The sequence below is a fragment of the Thalia democratica genome, unplaced genomic scaffold, assembly GCF_965202585.1.
Source record: "Thalia democratica unplaced genomic scaffold, ktThaDemo2.hap1.1 HAP1_SCAFFOLD_75, whole genome shotgun sequence".
Classification (NCBI taxonomy): Eukaryota; Metazoa; Chordata; class Thaliacea; order Salpida; family Salpidae; genus Thalia; species Thalia democratica.
This window is the reverse complement of record NW_028139254.1, coordinates 87,533-105,625: the sequence shown is the minus strand read 5'-3', so window position 1 is coordinate 105,625 and position 18,093 is coordinate 87,533. Positions and strand designations below refer to the sequence as shown.

The window sequence follows — 18,093 nt, the reverse complement described above, 5'->3', positions numbered from 1 at the left end:
CCTAATGGTTTATACAGTGTATGGAACTGTTGTTGAATCCTCATCTACAAGTTAGTTTTTTATTAATGATACTTAGCAAAATATTTTCATACTTTTATTTACTTATTAAGTATAAGTGCACAACCTGCCAACCAGGTACGCACTTGCTAGATACGAACTAACTGCGGGTATAGGACACATTTTTTAGCCGAAAAACGCTGTGTTCAAATTGCAGTTTTAATTTTGTTTTAAATTTTGAAAACACAAATCTAAAACTGGCTTTACAAAAGCATAATATTAAAAAAAAAAGTTGTTTTTTATCGGATTAAAATAACGTCAAACTAAAGAAAAAAAACTATAAACTTACAAACTGTACACCAAATCCTGTTACTTGAAATTTTTAAACAGCTTAGCGCATTAAACATAAGTATTTGATTTTAGCTAGACTGTGATAAATGTATACATGTAGTTAATTTAACAAGATAAAAACTCTTAAGCTTGAAATTTTTCTAAAAGCAGCTGATAAATAGGATAGATGTCATCGAGTAAGGTTGGCTTTATTAGTTGGTTGTAATAAAGTAGTTGGTGATCAGTCTAATAAATTTAAACCGGGTTTTCAAAACTGATTTTTATAGTTGCCTACTTATACCATAAGTTTCAAAACAATTGCCCCTTACTAGTTATTGCCAACTAATAACCCTGGTTTAAAGTTAAAATTCTTAAAGTAATTTGTGTTTACTTTAAAAAGCAGTTGGAAATTTTTTTAATTTTGATTTTATTCCACTTTGACGACTGTTAAATTACCGACAAATATTCATGTACCAATATGTTATATGTACCATTACGTTATTTATCAAATAAAAATTTCTTTCAATATATATCTATATTAATTTATACTGAAGACTGTTTTCAAAAACTAATTACAGTCATGTGTTAAGAATAGTAAAATAAAAACTTAAAAAATTAACATTTATGTTATCAAAGTAATATGATTTTCATTAAAGTTTTATGGAAAGCTTCGAATAAGTAAGTAAATTAAAATTTTGATACGGTTTAAATACAATAAAGGCCAACTCTTTTTCAGGTTTGGAAAATATTAACAAAGATAGTTGGAAGTACAATCTTCAACTGCTGAAAGAAACTTCAGATGAGTTTAAATTCGTGAAAGAATTTTTTTACACAACTACGACAGGACACTACGGCGACACTTTAGAACTTTCTCAAATATACAAAGTTATCGAGCAAAACAAAAAGGCAACAGACGATGTAAAAAGCAGCAACTTAATGTTGTTTCATGGTACTAGTAAAAAAGGTGTAGCTGGTATTTTAGAAACTGGTTACATAAACTCTGTTATGGGTGATTTTGGAAGAGGCGTGTACTTAACCGAAAGTACTGATTTGGCGTCTATATATTCGGCAGGAAGAAACGTTGAGGGAACAATTACAAACTTTATTTTTGTCAACGAAATTCTCGAGTCGCAAAAGTTGCAAACACTTTTTCACGAAAACTTGATTATGAGAGGTGCCCATAGTCTATTGAAGAATCCTTCATTTATAAGGCTCGTAGAAGAATCACATGACGTTGAATTTACAAAATACGTAAACAAATTAAAGATGGAAATCAGTGAAGAGCAGTACAAGAAAGATCGTTTAGAAAAAGCTGAACAAGAGTACAGAAGAGATCTTTTGGGAAGAAGATACAGAAATACTTCAGTTGATAGAAAAAGTATAGAAGATCACTTTGTTGCAGATTGCCAAGTCACAGTACCAAGGTACTTGATAAGCTTCGAATTTCGAGCATAACATATATCTGCCCAGGTTACACTTGTTCTTTAAAGACAAGGTTTAAGAATATCACAGATAATATCTTTCTTTTTTAATAAATTTTCGTAAAACCTAGAAACACTTTATTTCTGACATAAATTATTTCAAAGTAGATATTAGGAGCATTATCATTACTATAATTGACAACGTTAATATAATTTATTAAAACAGTTATTTTTTTTTAGTTTTTCAAGTTTTTATACTATACAGGGTTACCAAAAAACCTGTGATCCTAAAAAGACTGGAGTTGGACAATTTAGTCAGCAAAACCTGGAGTTTGAGAAATTAAAAAAAAAACTGGACAAACCTAGAGTTCTAAACAATTTTTATAAGTTAAGTAGAAAGATTTCGACTTGACACAAAAAATTTTTCGTATTGGTAAAAAATTTTGTCATCATCAATTTTTTTTTTAATTAAAATTAGTTAACAGTATCTTTTCAATGTTTTAATAATATTTCAACTACTTTCTACATTAAAAAAAGCTTTAAACTAAAAATAGACTCAAAAATGTGTTAAAAACCTTGGGAAAATTTTGAAAATCTGGAGAAAAATTGCTAAAATAATTTGGCAACCCTGACAATAACTTTCAATAAACTAAAAGGGACACTAGAGAAAAAAAATTAATATTAATTGATTATTTGAATAATGTTAGTGTTAGTTCACAATGTTAGGTTCTTTTAAACTTATTACAAAATTTTTAAATTAACTAAACTTTAACACACAACTTCTATGTTAAAATTAAAAACTATGCTTTCATAAGTTAGCATGTAAAAATTTCATCCTAAGTTTATATTATTAGATTTTAACAAAAATTTTTCAATTATTTAAACTTTTTGATAATTTCCCTAATCAAATTCCTTATCTACAAATTTTTAAATAATAGTAAAATTGTATTTGGTTATATTAGTTTTACTAATTAATGTGTACTTAGAATTCGTGCTAATATTTCAGAAAAATCAAAATTTATTATAAAGAGAAAATCTGGTTCTTTTATGGTCTATTCTATATGATACAGCAACTACTAATTCACATACTTAAAATTGTTGGTATAGTTAAGCTTAAAGTTTAAATCTTTGTATTAAATTATAAAAAGCTTGTTAAACTAAAAAATAAAAATAAAATACACTAAATGGCAGTTCAATATCATATTACAGTGATTTACTAAGTTTATAAAGTTCTATGTAAAAAATAAAAATGGCATAAAAAGAAAGCTAAATTCTAAATAGAAAATTACAAATAAGCAAGCTTAATTGTGATAGTTGGTATAAATAAGCGCTAAAGCAAGCTTGTAAACATTAAAAACAACCTAAGCTATTCTGCATTTTGCAATAACTGACAAAAATTATAGTTTTACAAACTAATCTTAAATAAAAATCAGTCAGTGTATAAGCAAAAAGTTAATAAAGTTTAAATAAACATAATCTTCAGTAACTTAATAACATTAAATTGATTAAATTAATAATTTTTATTGGATGTACAGTAAATACTACAACAAAACACTTCAGCCAAATTCTTACACAACAAGTGTAATTCGGTTATTAGACTGATCAGCTACTATGCTTACGTGGTCTTGCTTACATTTAATGTATATATTTTACTTATGTATTTTTTTAAAAAATTCATTTATAGCCAAGATAATGATCAAAATTCATTATAGTAAAGTAATAAAAAACTTGTTTCTCTTAATAATCTTATTGACTACTTAGAAATCTTATATTATATACTTTGATCTTTTTCAAACATTCACACTAATCTAGTTTTAAAGTTTTATTTTAAACAAAAGAGAACCCATTTCGTACAAAGTACTTGTATTAGTCGACTTTTTATTCTTTTATTATTTATTAGTGTGTTCATAGATAACATTCGCAAAAAAACTGGTTTTTGTACAATAGTGCAATTTACTTAAGTTATATTAACACTTGAGTAAAAACAATAAAACTAATTGGTATGTAACATAAACTTGCAACAAAGAGTACTTAGATATTTAAGTAAGATCAAAATAAATTCTGTATGCATTAATGTATTAACAATTGATAAAATATAAACGTGAGATAACACTGAATAACTTAAAAACAAAATATTTAAATTTTTTTTTTATAAGCTCAGTTGTCAAAGTATATGGATTGTAACAATAATTTTTCAACGAATCTGTGCTCAATACGTTTCGTAGTTAGTAGCCAGAATTGTTAAATTGGCACATGTATATATAATATATGTTAAATATAAATTAGTTTATTAAACAATAGAAAAAGCCCTAAAATATTTGGTCCTAGGACCTGGTTGCACAAAAATCCTCCCGGTTATCGAGTCGCACACCACTTGGATACCTTTTTACGTCTTGTCTATTGGCTTTAAACTGGTTTAAATCTGAAAATTATTCTTAATAGCATTGATATTTTTCATAGAAATGTTTTATATTATTGAATTAAAAATACGTTTTCTAACAATTTTTTTAAGATTTAATGAGATTTATTTGATAATAGCTAAATCTGCCTTTTAAAGATTGTTTTAATCATTTTTATAATATATATTTAAAATTGTTCAAACTTGAAAAAATATTAGTAGAATATAATAATTCGACTTGAAAATATTTTGAGTTTTTAAATTTTAGTTTTCAGAGTTTTAAAAATGTCGAATTTAAATACTAGAAAAAATCTAAGTTGTCAAGTTTCATTCATCCTCCACTTATATAACTAGCTTTACACTGCTTTAATTCTGTTATAAAATATTTTTAGTTTTGTTAGTAAATATTTAAGGTGAGTAATAGAAAATCGGGTGTTTTTAAAAAATATAAAACTATTTATTTAAAAACAAATTAAAACTCATGTAAACACACATTTAAAGTAAGTGTATTACTATTGTAAAATATTTTGTAAATTTTTTAGTTTTCTTTGCCAAACATTTTAACAGATAATTTTATGTTCTTTTGTTATTAATAAACTTATTGAAAAAGAAAAAAAAAAGAAGAAAATTGATTGGTATTTGTTTTGAAAATAAAATATATCATTATTTATACGTAGTCTTTTAAAATTCTTCATTTATAAGACTACTTCTTTTAAAAACAAACTTTCAAAAAAGTTCAAAAGGATATTTGTTGTCAGCCATGCTTAGCAAAATATGAATATTAAAAGCTCTTATTTAAATTAGTAAAGTAAATATATATATATATATATATATTTATTTATTTATTTATATATCCATACTATAATAAAGAAAATGAACCAAAGAAAAATTAAGTCTAAAAATGTTTAGTTTACTGTTAGATTAAAACAGTAAAAATTAAAAAAAATATTGAAAAAAGACCTTATTTAAGTTAACTATGTTCTTTTAATATTCATTAAAATAGCGTATACAATTATAAAACTGTTTCTAAACATAAATATGTTATTTTAAAGCTACTTATTTTTTAAAATTCAAACTAAGACATTTATTTTGAAATTTCTACGAAAACAGTGTATAAAAAACTTTGCAATCTTAAAAAAATTACTTCGGTTTGGATATTGTTTTTTTAATTGTTAATGTAAAGATAACTCATTGAAAACAGCTATGGTTAGTTTTCTTTATACTTACTTCGTTTTCGTTTAGTTGACAATAGTTTAGGAAAGCGTTTACTTATGAGTGTGAAGTTAGCTTGAATAAATTTAAAAGAAAATTTCCAAACCTTAGATCCAATTATTTTCCTTATCTTAATAGCTAAATAAAAACTTTTTATTTATTTTAGAGAGCGGTCCTTTGTCTTTAATATATAAAAAAAAATCCATTCGATTGGGGCTTGACTTTCAGTGTGGGGCCCCTTAGAAAAAAAGAGTTTTTTTTATCAATTTTTACTTAGCTCGAATTAAAAAATAATAAATTTTTTTTTTTTTTAATATTCATATTTATTAGCAAATAAGTTTTTTACAACACTTTTTTTTTCAACTGTTAATATTTTGTATTATTTAGCCTTATTCCAGAATTAGGAATTCTGGAATAAGGTCAAACAGTACAAAATATGAGTTTTGTTATTGAATTTTATTTAGCTGAAATTAAAAACAAAAAAAAGTAAGTTAAATTAAATTCTTTTTTTTTCATTTATATGTGAATAATGTTAAACAATTTTTATTTTCAGTTGTTAGTATTTTGTTTTATTTGGCCTTATTTCGGAATTAGGAAATCTAGAATAAGGCTAAATAGTACAAAATATTGACATTTGGAAAAAAAAAGTGTTGTATAAAATTTATTTGCTAAAAAATTTGAATATTAAAAGAAAAAAAAAAAATGTTTATTATCGTTTTTTTAAATTCGAGCTAAGTAAAAATTGATGAAAAAAAAACACACTAAAAGTCAAGCCCTAATCAAATAAATTATTTTCAATATATTAAAGAAAAAGGACCGCTCTCTAAAATAAAAAATAAATTTTTTTTTTAGCTATTAAGATAAGGAAAATAATTGGATCTAAAGTTTGGAAATTTAAAAAAAAATTTATTCAAGCTAACTTCACACTCGTCGTTTACTTTACAGTTTTTTCTTTTTAACTTGTGTTTTAGGTAAACACCCACCGTTGAAAAAATAATTTTTATGTTTGTTATACAGATGGATAGTAGTTACTAGTTAGTGCATAGAAAAAGTTTAATTTAGGCTTGCTGTAGTTGTAAGTAGTTAAAATTTTTTCATTCATAACATTTTGCAAATGAAGTCAAGTGGTAATACAGCAGTATATTAAGAACATCTTTACTTTATCCCTTACCCCCCTTACCAAAAACTTTTAATCTATACCCTTATTGCTAACTCCTCTTACCTAAATATATAAAAAATAAACAAAAAACAAAGTTTTATAACTTAAAATAGTAAAATATTAACCAATCAGAAGCAAACTTAGAACTACAGCAAAGTTAAATCAAAGTTTTGTTTAAAGGTGTTACTTAAAAAATCACAAACCTATATATATAAAAATTCTCACAGTTTACACTTTTATGTATAATTTTGTTAATGCAAAACTACTGAAAAAAAAAGCAAGTTAGTAAGCTTTTTTTTTGTTAGTAAACTCTCTTGTTTTCTCAAGCTTAATATTCTACATAATTACACTAAAAAAGAAAACACAAAGCAAAAATTAAACTTTATTATTTTTCAAAGCCAAGTAAAGTATCTAAATAAGTTAAAAATGTAAAGTGTAAAATTAAATCATATTCACTGTATTATACAAAAATAATTAATTAATTAAAATTTAAACTGTCAAGAAAATTTTAAATCTAATCAAAAAAGATCTTTCATCCTCACAGTTTTCAGAAAAGTCAGTTTGCAAGTGTTTGGTTGTATGCTTTATTCCACTGCTCTACACTTTACTACTAGTTTGTGTTTATAGTTTTTCTATAGGCGAATTCCTCCACAGAAATTTTCTCCATAAAAATCAACCTATATTCAAGTAGATACATAAATAATGAACAAGTAGCTATGCTGGAATTGTGTTCGAATTTTTTTTACACTTTCAACTGTGAGAAGTTTTATATTAAATCTTACTATCAAAAAATAAAGGTTGTCAAATTTGAATGAGAGGCTAACTTATATTTTTTTCGAGGATGCTAAAAAACCTGGAAGTACCTGTGTAATTTAAAAATTTAGGCAAAATACCCTGGAACTAGAAAATTTTTGAACAAAATTACTAAAACCTGGAATTTTAATCAAATTTCACTTATGAAAGAAAAAAAAAATGTGAATGCTCACAACTAAGGATTAGTGTGGAGAAAGACCTTTCGGTCATCAAGCTACACACAATTTACATGTTACTAATACTTTGAGCTAGCTTTAAAGCGCTAATAAAATAATTAAGACAAAAAGAAAAAAATTAAAAAGTATTTATTTCTAAGTTTAAAATTTTAATTTTTTTCCAACTTTAAAAATGGTAAGCATTTTTTTAACTCATCACTGCCAACATTGATCATGGAAACCATAGTCTACCATGGGCTCCCACAGTCTCCTCCCAAAAGCAACCACAAAAATTGCAACAAATATCTCAAAATCAAATAAAAGGGGAGAATTAGTAATGTCGGTATACATAAAATATTTAATATAGTCATAAAACTGTAAGAGCAACATGTATTTTTAAATAGTGTCTAGAAATTTCAGTATATGTGGTCGTAGGTAGGTAAAAAATTAGAGCTATTAGAAATTTGTTTAACTGTTTTAAAAATTTGTAAACAATTCAGTTTTAATTAATTAAATCTAGCACTAGTAATTGATTGAGTTTGTTTAAACTACTTAAAATAAAATCACTCCTAATACTGAACAGTTAAACTTGAAAAATAAATTATTAAAATTCAACAAATAGTTTGAAAAATAAAGTAAAAAATAGAAGTATTTTAAAAAGTTAAATAAAATATTTTAAAAACCTAAAACAAAATTTAAAAAAAAAATTAAATAATCAGAATATCTAAAAAATATGAAGTTTACACACCTAAATTTAGAATCTATATCTTCTTAAACAGATAAACACTCAATATCAAGTAACACAAAAAAGAAAAAAAAAACGCCTACTTCGGCAATAGGTGAACATTTGTTAAATAATTTAGAATGCGCAAAAAACTATAATGATAATATGCTTTTAATTGTTTGTCAAGGACGTAACATGTATCATTAAAGTGTTTAAGAGTCTATATTTATTAAAACTAATAAGCCAAGTTTATACAAACAAAAATTTGTTTATAACTCTAATTTGTTTATATTATTGTAAATTCACTACTAAGTTTTGTTTTTGTTGTTTAATTTTATTTTAAGAAAGTTTAAATAAGTCGGTTTCCTCTTATTAAAATTGCTATCAATACTTTCAATTTCTAGTACTTAAGCTTTATACTTAAAATTTTGTTAAACATAAATTTTTATATTACCATCGCCTAGTAAATGTAATTTTATTTATCTATTATGACGCATAATCTTACAATTTTATTAATTTTACTATTTTACAAAAATCTATTTAGTTATCTACAAGAACTATTGAAAAGGGTAGATTGAAAAATTTTTAGTTCACCAAAAATAAAATATACTGCAAAATGAATTGTTGTCTCAAATTTTTATTTAAAGTTAGTACCGAAAAGAAACTGTTTAATTTATAAACTTTTGTTAATTTTGTTACTTGTTCAACATAAACTTAAATTTTCTTTAATATAAAGATTTTTAAAGCTCTTAGCCTAGTAGGAGCTTAAAACATACTGTAAATTTTTAGACAGTAATAATGTGCAATAATTAGAGATAGAAATGGCAAGTGATGAAAAGTTGATAAAAAGAGTAATTTCACCTAAAGGTAATTTATACATTACTTAATTTGATTCATAACATCAGTTTTATATACATAATTGAATGTTTTCTGTTAAAGTTTAGATTTTATTCAACTTTTAAAATAAATAACCTTAACTATGTACAATCATTGTAGCTGTACAGTTCTTATTCACTTATGAGGACATGATTGGCAAGATTTTCTCTAAACACGTCCAGAAAAGAACAAAAAATCAATTTTTCATTAAATAATGTAACTATTGTATATTCTGCAATGCATAATAGTTTAGCTCCTCTTTTTTGCTTCGAACTTTTAAAACTTTTCTTTACTTTTTAAAATGTCATAAAAATGCGACCTGCATATGCTAAACTACTCCGTTATAAAAGACTTTAGCACATTGTTTATTTACCATTTTACAAACTTCTTGTTTATTTTCAATGGTTAGTGCAATTTGTTTTCTTATATTGATGTATTGTCCATTTCTAAAACTTGGTATGTAGAGTGTGTCAAACTTATATAACTTATAAATAAAACAAAAAAGTTGTTATGCACCTCATATAAAAAAAAAGTAATTGATTTTACAACTTTTATGATATAATTTGAAATAAAAATCAAGCATAAAAGAACTGTTATACATTAGTTTTCTTAAAAAACTTAGAATCTAATCAATTATCAAAAAAACTTTTAAATTTCAAATAAAAAACTGTAAGTCATATTTGAAATAGTATTGTTTGAAATTTTTTTTAAACTGAATCACTTTACTTACAAACTTGACAACTAAACTAGTTTTAAACAAAGTTTGAATGTAAGCTTCAGTAGTATTATTACGTCATGATAAACTAAACTGCAGAATTTACAAATACCCTTGAAATTTTTTACACAGCATGATAGCTTAAATATTTGTATCATACAAACATGTTTGTGCTTACTATTGAAAATGTTTTTAATTTTCTTTTCAACAAAAACTGTTCGGATAAGTGAATAAGCACTGTAGTATTTAAAAGTTTAAGTTTAAGATAATCAAATATTAAAGAAATAAAAGCTTTTTTTTTAACTGTTAAATTTTTTATGTTAAAATTTTTTTCAATAGATTTCACTAATATCAAACAGAAAACATATTAGTTGGTGACAATGTTGGAGAAATTGATCATCTTGGATTCTCAGTTTATTCAAAAACTCTTGCCAACATTATCTACAGAGCTGAGTCCCCATTTTCAATTGGAATTTTTGCACCCTTTGGAAGTGGAAAGTCATTTATAGTGCATCAAACACAAGGTAATTTTTTACAAAAGCATAATTAATGCTTTAAGCAGTAAATATTAAAAAAAAGACTATGTATGTTATTAACATCTTAAAATTTTGTGAATTTTCAAAACATTACTTAATAACTTTTAAAAATGTAAATTGTTAAAAAAAATATTCTTTCACTATATTAACCTACTGTAAGTTGGCAACTCTAATTTAATTAATCTATGTATACATTTTAACTCGCACATAAAAACTTTAGGGTCGTGTATTATTTAAGGGCATAGGGGGGGGGGGGGGGGTAAACACCCTTTTTTGGTTTTTGATCTTATTTTATATAGTTTTTACTAAGCTATAGGATGCTTTTTACAGATTTAAAAAAATCAAAATAATTTTTGAGATATAGCCGGTCAAAGTCGGAGGCAACAATAGGATCCTTATGGGAGGCAAAAACTAAAACGACAAATCACTAAAAATCTATCTCCTTCTACATTTTTTGAGATAACTACCTCAATTTTTAGGAAATGTTCCTTGATATATTTAGAAAATTCTGTCGGAACAGAATTTGAAAAAATTAAAAAATTGAAATTTTATAATAAAAAAACTAAAAAAAAAACTGTTTTTTTGTTTATTTTTGATATAAAATTTTTATTTTTTAATTTTTAAAAAATTCCTTCCGACAGAATTTTCTAAATATATCAAGTAACCTTTCCTCAAAATTTGAGGTGGTTATCTCAAAAAATGTAGGAGAAGATAGATTTTTAGTGAAATAGTCTATTTTTGCCCTTTTAGTTTGCGCCTCCCATAAGGAACCTATTGTTGCCTCCGACTTTGACCGGCTATATCTCAAAAATTATTTTGAATTTTTTAAATCTGTAAAAAGCATCGTGTAGCTTGGTAAAAACTATATAAAATAAGATCAAAAACCAAAAAAGGGTGTTTACCCCCCCTATGCTCTTAAAGGTATAGAGCATGATTATTTTTGTACATAATTTATCAAAAATCATACATTGTAAGTTAAGCACTTGATTGAGTTAGTTTCGAGATGTTTTAAGGTTCTGGGTTGTTTAAAATCTCTATAATAAAAGACTAAATAATGCATATCTTAAAATTGTTGTATAGTTTTTGTGTTGATTTTATTATTTATACTATTATATTGTAAAATTAAACTTGTGTTTTAGCTCAAAAATTTTTAATGTCTTGGTGTGTAAGTTTATTTAAAAAGTTCTAGTAGTTTTCTCAAGCGTGTATACAGCAGACTTGACACTCTTTAATTTTACTGTTATTTTATTTAAAAGAACTTTGTATTATAACAATTTTTTACTTTAATCGAGATGGTCAAAAATATTTTTTTTCAATCAGAATATGCTCTAATACATTTTTAAAAATTTTATATTTTCCCTTGAGATATGTCCTAGATAGATTTTAAAACTAAATAAAGTATGGCTATTTTCAGCAATAATAAGTTATCTCTTTTAATGATTAGTGGTTTTTTATAATTGGAGCTTCTAGCTTGTGTTAATCTTCTTAGTTTAACAATACTGTTATTATTTTAATTCTTGATTTAAAAAGTTTTAATTTTCATGTAATCTACAATAGAAAGGGATCAAAAGACTTTTTCTAATCAAAATTCTTGTTGATTTGAATATGAAAACATTAAGTATGGTTATAATTCAGTTTTTTAGGATTTGAAAGATTAAATTAACTTTAAAATCAAAATTGCTTTCAAACAAAGTTTCTAATACAAACATTAAGCTGTAAATTTCTATTGTTAATTTTCCTAGATATTTAAAATCTTGCTAAAACTCTATCACTTTTATACTTTTTGAGTTAAACTGAGACCAAAGTTTCATTCTTGTTGAAACTCAATCTTCAATAGTTTAATACATTAATTTAATACATAGTCTATAATAACTCTATACTTCAATAAAAACAAATACTTCAAAACTCCAATAGGAACAAAACCGGGGTCACAGTCTACCGAAGGCTTGTGGTATGATAATCTAATTGGTGTGTTCAAGCTTATGATAAACTTGAGCTTGTCTCACGTCATACGAAAGTCTAGGCTGTAAACCTTCACCCATGTTTTATTTGATCTTTTTAATTAGAAACCTAGAATATGTAAGAAATACTTCTTCAATGTTTTATAAAGTTGTAAACGTTAATTTTTAGATATTTTTGTGGTGTAAGTTGTAGATAATTAAAAAAACTAGTTATTTTTCAATAATTATTCATTTTCATAATTAAATAAATTTAAACATAGGTCCTTAAAAAACTCAAACACAGTCAAAACACAAAAATTTTTTAATGAAAAGTTTATTTATTACTAACTATATTAGCTTTATAAATATATAACTTTAATTTGATATTCACTATTTAGCTACAAAAAAAAATGTATTTCTTTGTTGAAAACAAAAAAGTGAAACTAAAAAACACATAAATATTCTGTTATTTTTGCGTTATTTTATGTTATTCTTGTTATCAAATTTTAAAATGTTTTTTTCCTATAACAGAGAGTTTTACTGAAGTTACTCATAAAAACATTAAACACTGCTTTCGGCAGCTACTCAGATTGCCAATAAACCTTGAAAAACATGTATTTTAAACATAATTCACTGGAAAACCCTGGATTTTTAAAGAACTTAAACATAAAAATAATTTATAATAGATACACAAATCTATCATCTACTTATTTTTGTATTATATATATTTAATAGTTGTAAAACTGATTTTAAAAAGCATTACAGTATTTTTTCATACTATTTAAGACAGTTTTTACTAAAAATACTTTCAAAAACCTGTGGCAACCCTGGCTACAGGCTTTATTTAGACTGCTATGTAAAATAAGTTAGAAATTTTGTTTCTAGTGTTTTACATATTCAGTAGTAAAAAAGATAGTAAAAAAGATTCAGTAGTCCGCCTACGATGATTTTGATGAATTGAAAAGTTTATAAACTTGTATAACAAAAAACATATGGTTAAATTTTTAAAACTGTAGATACCAAAAATTTTTAAATATTTTTGATTATTCTATATATACAATATTAAACAGAAATTTAAGATATAATTCATTCAAATATATTTTTATATATCAAACAAAAAAAAAAGATTTCAGCTAACACTTATCAATTACTTTTGTTAGCAACTAACATTTTAAAATAAAATTTTGAGTAAGTAAACAGTTAGAGGTTTCATCAGAAAATGTTCAATTAATACCAATTAGCACAACTAAGCAAAATTAATTAGAGATAGATTGACAGTTTGTATTTAAATAATTATAAATTACTTAATTAGTAATTTAACTAAGTTAAGCGTACGTATATATATAAATATAAAACAACAAATAAATATAATAAAATAAGCAACAAACAACAATCATAACAACTTATAAAGATTAGATTTATACACGTTATGTTGCTGGCATAAATTAGGTTTAAACGTTTTATAAAAAACAATTTTAAAACTCTTAGATAATAATCATTATGTGCTTTACTTATAATTAAAAACTACTATCACTGTAATTCTTTGCACAATCATAATTGTTTAATAAGTGTTTGGCAATTGCCGATGACCTGTTAGATGGTATATTTATACCCGTATCCATCCAACTTCTAAGGGATTTTAAAATATGTTGGTCTCTTCTAATATAAAAATTCTTGGGCGTTCTGCCGATATATACACTATCACAGTTATCACAATGGATTTTTAACTTATAAATGACTTAACTTTAGAAGAGACTAATATATTTCAAAATCCCTTATTTTTGTAATTTAATTTTTTAAATTCAAATGTAATTTGATTTTTTGATATTTATAATTAGTATTACATAAAACTTAAATTCCATAAGTAAATATATTTGTACTTGTATAAATAAAAAGTGTTCACAACATTTGATTATTGATTAAAAACTAATAAAATCAGAAAATAAGACTTACGAAAATTTGATTAAATTAGTCTAATTTCTTAAAACTTTTAAACTACTTATAAGTAGTTAAGTTAAGCTTTAATAGAAAGTGGTGTTTGAAATTAAGGGTATAGGGTGGTAAACACCCTTTTTTAATTTTTGGTCTTATGTTATAAAGTTTTTACTAAAATACAAAATGCTTTATACAGATTTAAGTAATTCAAAATATTTTATGAGATATAGCTGGTTAAAGTCGGAGGCAACACTAGGTTCCTTTTGGGCGGCGCAAACTAAAACAGCAAAAATAGACTATTTCACTAAAAATCTATCTTCTCCTACGTTTTTTGAGATGAGTACCTCAAATTTTAAGAAAATGTTCCTTGATATATTTAGAAAATTCTATCAGAAGTAATTCTTAAAAAATTAAAAATAAAAACTTTATATAAAAAAAAAACAAAAAAAAACAGTTTTTTTTTGTTATTTTGTTATAAAATTTTTACTTTTTTAATTTTTTCAAATTCTGTTCCGATAGGATTTTTTAAATATTGCAAGGAACATTTCCTGGAAATTTGAGGTAGTTATCTCAAAAAACGTAGGTGAAGATAGATTTTGAGTGATTTCTAGTTGTTTGCCATTTTAGTTCGCGCCTACCATAAGGATCTTATTGTTGCCTCCAACTTTGACGGGCTATATCTCAAAAGTTATTTTGAATTTTTAGCCTGTATAAAGCATCTTGTAGCTTAGTAGAAACTATATTAAATAAGATCAAAAACCAAAAAAGGGTGTTTACCCCCCCCCTTATACCCTTAAAGTTTTAGATTATTATTACCAACATTATATTATATTTTACTTGATAAAACAATGTTTTACCTTCTAAATATGCTTCTTTTATTTTTGTGATTTATGTGTGTTTATTTATTTTTTTTTTCGTACTTGTTAAAATAATGATGTAACTTGCTGATCCCTGTTAAAATATAAAAAAAAAAGTTTTTCACTGTTATGATTTTCGAAATTGATTCTTTTTTTTTGAACGAGAGTTCTTGTTTCAAAAATTAGTTGTTAGAACTATTGCATAAAAAAGTTAAAAAATGCATTAGTAATTTTTTTAGTAAATACTGAAAATGAAATGAGTGGTTACTTGATGTATACCTAATGTTCCTGTATTTATTTTTAAATTAAGTTTAGTAGTTTGGTCCCTTATTAATATATTTTATAATCAGCATTAAAAAAAGTTTTATTTTGTACTTTAAATAGTCTTTTTGCTTTAAGTTGATTAAACACTTTTTTTTGAACTGTTAGCATTTTTAAAACAATTTCAGGTTATAGAAAAAGTTTTAAAATTTTTTATGCTTATAAGTAGTATTAAATTAAACCTAAATTCCATTAAAATTTAGTTTTCTCTTGTCTACAAAAAAAGAACTCACAACATTTAATCACGAATAAAAAACAAATAAAATTAGAAAATAAGACTTACCAAAATCAAATTAAGTTGGTCTAATTGCTTAAAAACAATGTGTTAAAGAGTCTTATTAAAAACATTACTAATTTTTCAAATTTCAAAATTTTTCCTAAAACTTTTAAACTACTTACTTTGTTAATTTATATTATTTGAAAAAATTGGAAGGTTTTTTGAAAAAACTGGAAAAAGAGTGTGGAAAAATTACTTTCAAGCATCCAGCTAGACACGAGAAGAAGAGAAGGTTGCACTGCTTCTTCTACTTGCTTGCAGCAATCATCGTCAGCTTGTTCGTTGCCAGCTTGGCCGTAATCACCTACACGCCGAGAAGCGAGTACAAATTATGGAGGTTGATCAACAGAAATTCCAGCCAATCAGTGAATGACAAGATGAAGGTTACCAAGGAGACGGAAGTTCAGCAGATCCGTTACAACCTCGTCGTGGTTTTCCTTTCCACGGTGACGCTGATAATGTTGCTTTTCCTCGTGGCTCTTCTCTGCCACTCAAGTTGCGTTGCAAGCGCAGTGCGGGTGTTCAGGTTGATTTTCTTTGTGGCTTTCACGAAGCTGCCACCGCTTAACAGAGGAGTTGAAACTTTGAACGGGTCGCTGATTGACTCGAGCAAAACTTCGTTTGAGTTTTCTCACACAGAAACTTTTGACCGACATATTAGGTTTGTTTTTTGTAATAGCTTGGCTTATACCTTTTTTTCATTTGAATACAACTTTTATTCTAATTAGATATTTTTTAAAGAGTTTTTACTAAAATTGCTTTAAAAATCTTTAAATCATTTGTAGTATTTTTATAAAATAAAGTTTTGAGTGACAAATTCTTTCAAAAATTAGTTTCTTATTTTTAAACTATTTTTTTATGATTATTATTTGTAGAAATTCAAAAATACATAGTTTAAAGTTTAGCAAAAGTTTTTTTTTTCAATCTTTTTCTCTCATTAATTTTATAACTGTTTTGAAATCCTGAAAAAAGCTACAAAATACAAATTTGTTCTATGAGTATCATATAGTTAATTAAACACTTTTAATTAAACTTACTTTAAATACAGTTTACTATAGTAGTTATAATTAAAGATTGATGTTTATTTTTTTATAGTAGTTTATGTTAAAGAGGTTGGCCATCAAACCTGGTATCCTAGAAAAGCTTTGAATTTGACAATTTAGGCTAAAAAACCTGAATTTTGATAAATTTAAAAAAGGCTGGAAAATCCTGGAATTTTGAACAAAAACCACTAAAAAACCTTTAAAAGCCTGGAGTTTTAAACAATTTTTACATGTAAAGTACTAAAATTTCAATTTTACACAAAACGTTTATCATTAAGATAAAAAAAATTGTCTTCATCAAAAACTTTTTTTTATTTTTGTTGAAAAACACATTTAAAGTAGCTTTATAGTATTCATTTAATGTTGGTAAACTATTTAGCACAATTTTTACCTTAAATTTAAACTAAACATAGACCCAAAATCGTGTATTTTTTAAAACCTAGAAAAAAATTCTCAAAAACCAGTGTCCACCCTGCTATAAGAGTATATCTTCCAAAGCCACTGCTTTACGATTTACTTAATTTTAATTTTATTAAATGTCCTTCTTAAGTTACTTCGGAATTTAGTATATCATGTAAATGAAACAAAAATTTACGAAATGTTTTTTTTTAGTTTAAGTTTCTAATTTACTATTTGACTGGTTTTTCATTGTAGATATAAATAAATAATGCTTACAAAATTTGTTATATCATGTCTATTTCAACTTTTTTTGTTACTATAAAGTTAATCTAAAAAAAATTAGTAGCTTGTTATTATTTTTTGCCTTCATTTTATTACTTGTTTTCAATAATAGTCAGTATTTTTAGGCGTCCAGTGCTGAGAAAATTTATATTTGTGAAGTTTTCAGCGTGGCAGTACTCAGGAAGCGATATTTTATGGGCAGCCATCATCACTGGCATAATGGATGAAGTTGAACAAAAGATCGGTGTGATTGCAACTAGGCTGTTCAGAACACTTACAGTTGAGGAGTATAAACCTAAACCAAAAAAATTTAACTTTGTTTTAAGAAGTTTTTTTTTATCTTTAAATTTAATTGAAAAGTATCTAAACATCAATGTTGTTATATTTGTTCTGCAGAAATAAATCGATTCTACGATGTGTCAACACTTATCCATTTGGTTTTTAACTTTGTTACAGATCCACTAAAGAAAAAAACATAAATTTTTACTTTTAAGCTGTTATGTAAGTCTAATAAGATTGTTCAATACTTCAATTTGTTCAACATTATATTAAAACAGAGATTTTAAAAACAAATCGATCATCTTGCATTCGGCAAACAAAAACTTGGACGTTGAGCATGTCACCAAAGTGGCGAGAAGTTACGGAAAAGTGGATTTTTGCGCCTTTTCCGCTCCCGGTTCTTGGAAAATTACTTTCAGAAAAG

The 18,093-nt window shown here is 25.0% G+C and overlaps 1 protein-coding gene across 1 annotated transcript; it reads left to right on the top strand.

Moving 5' to 3' along the window:
- Nucleotides 1-8,265: 8,265 nt before the first annotated feature.
- Nucleotides 8,266-18,062, top strand: LOC145845548 (uncharacterized). The gene is made up of 7 exons (XM_082952739.1): nt 8,266-8,324; nt 8,999-9,076; nt 10,160-10,324; nt 15,823-16,327; nt 17,516-17,718; nt 17,787-17,891; nt 17,948-18,062. Exons 2-6 carry the CDS (start codon nt 9,031-9,033, stop codon nt 17,867-17,869), a joined length of 1,002 nt encoding a protein of 333 aa, XP_082808865.1. The 5' UTR covers nt 8,266-8,324; nt 8,999-9,030; the 3' UTR covers nt 17,870-17,891; nt 17,948-18,062.
- The last annotated feature ends 31 nt before the right edge of the window (nt 18,063-18,093 follow it).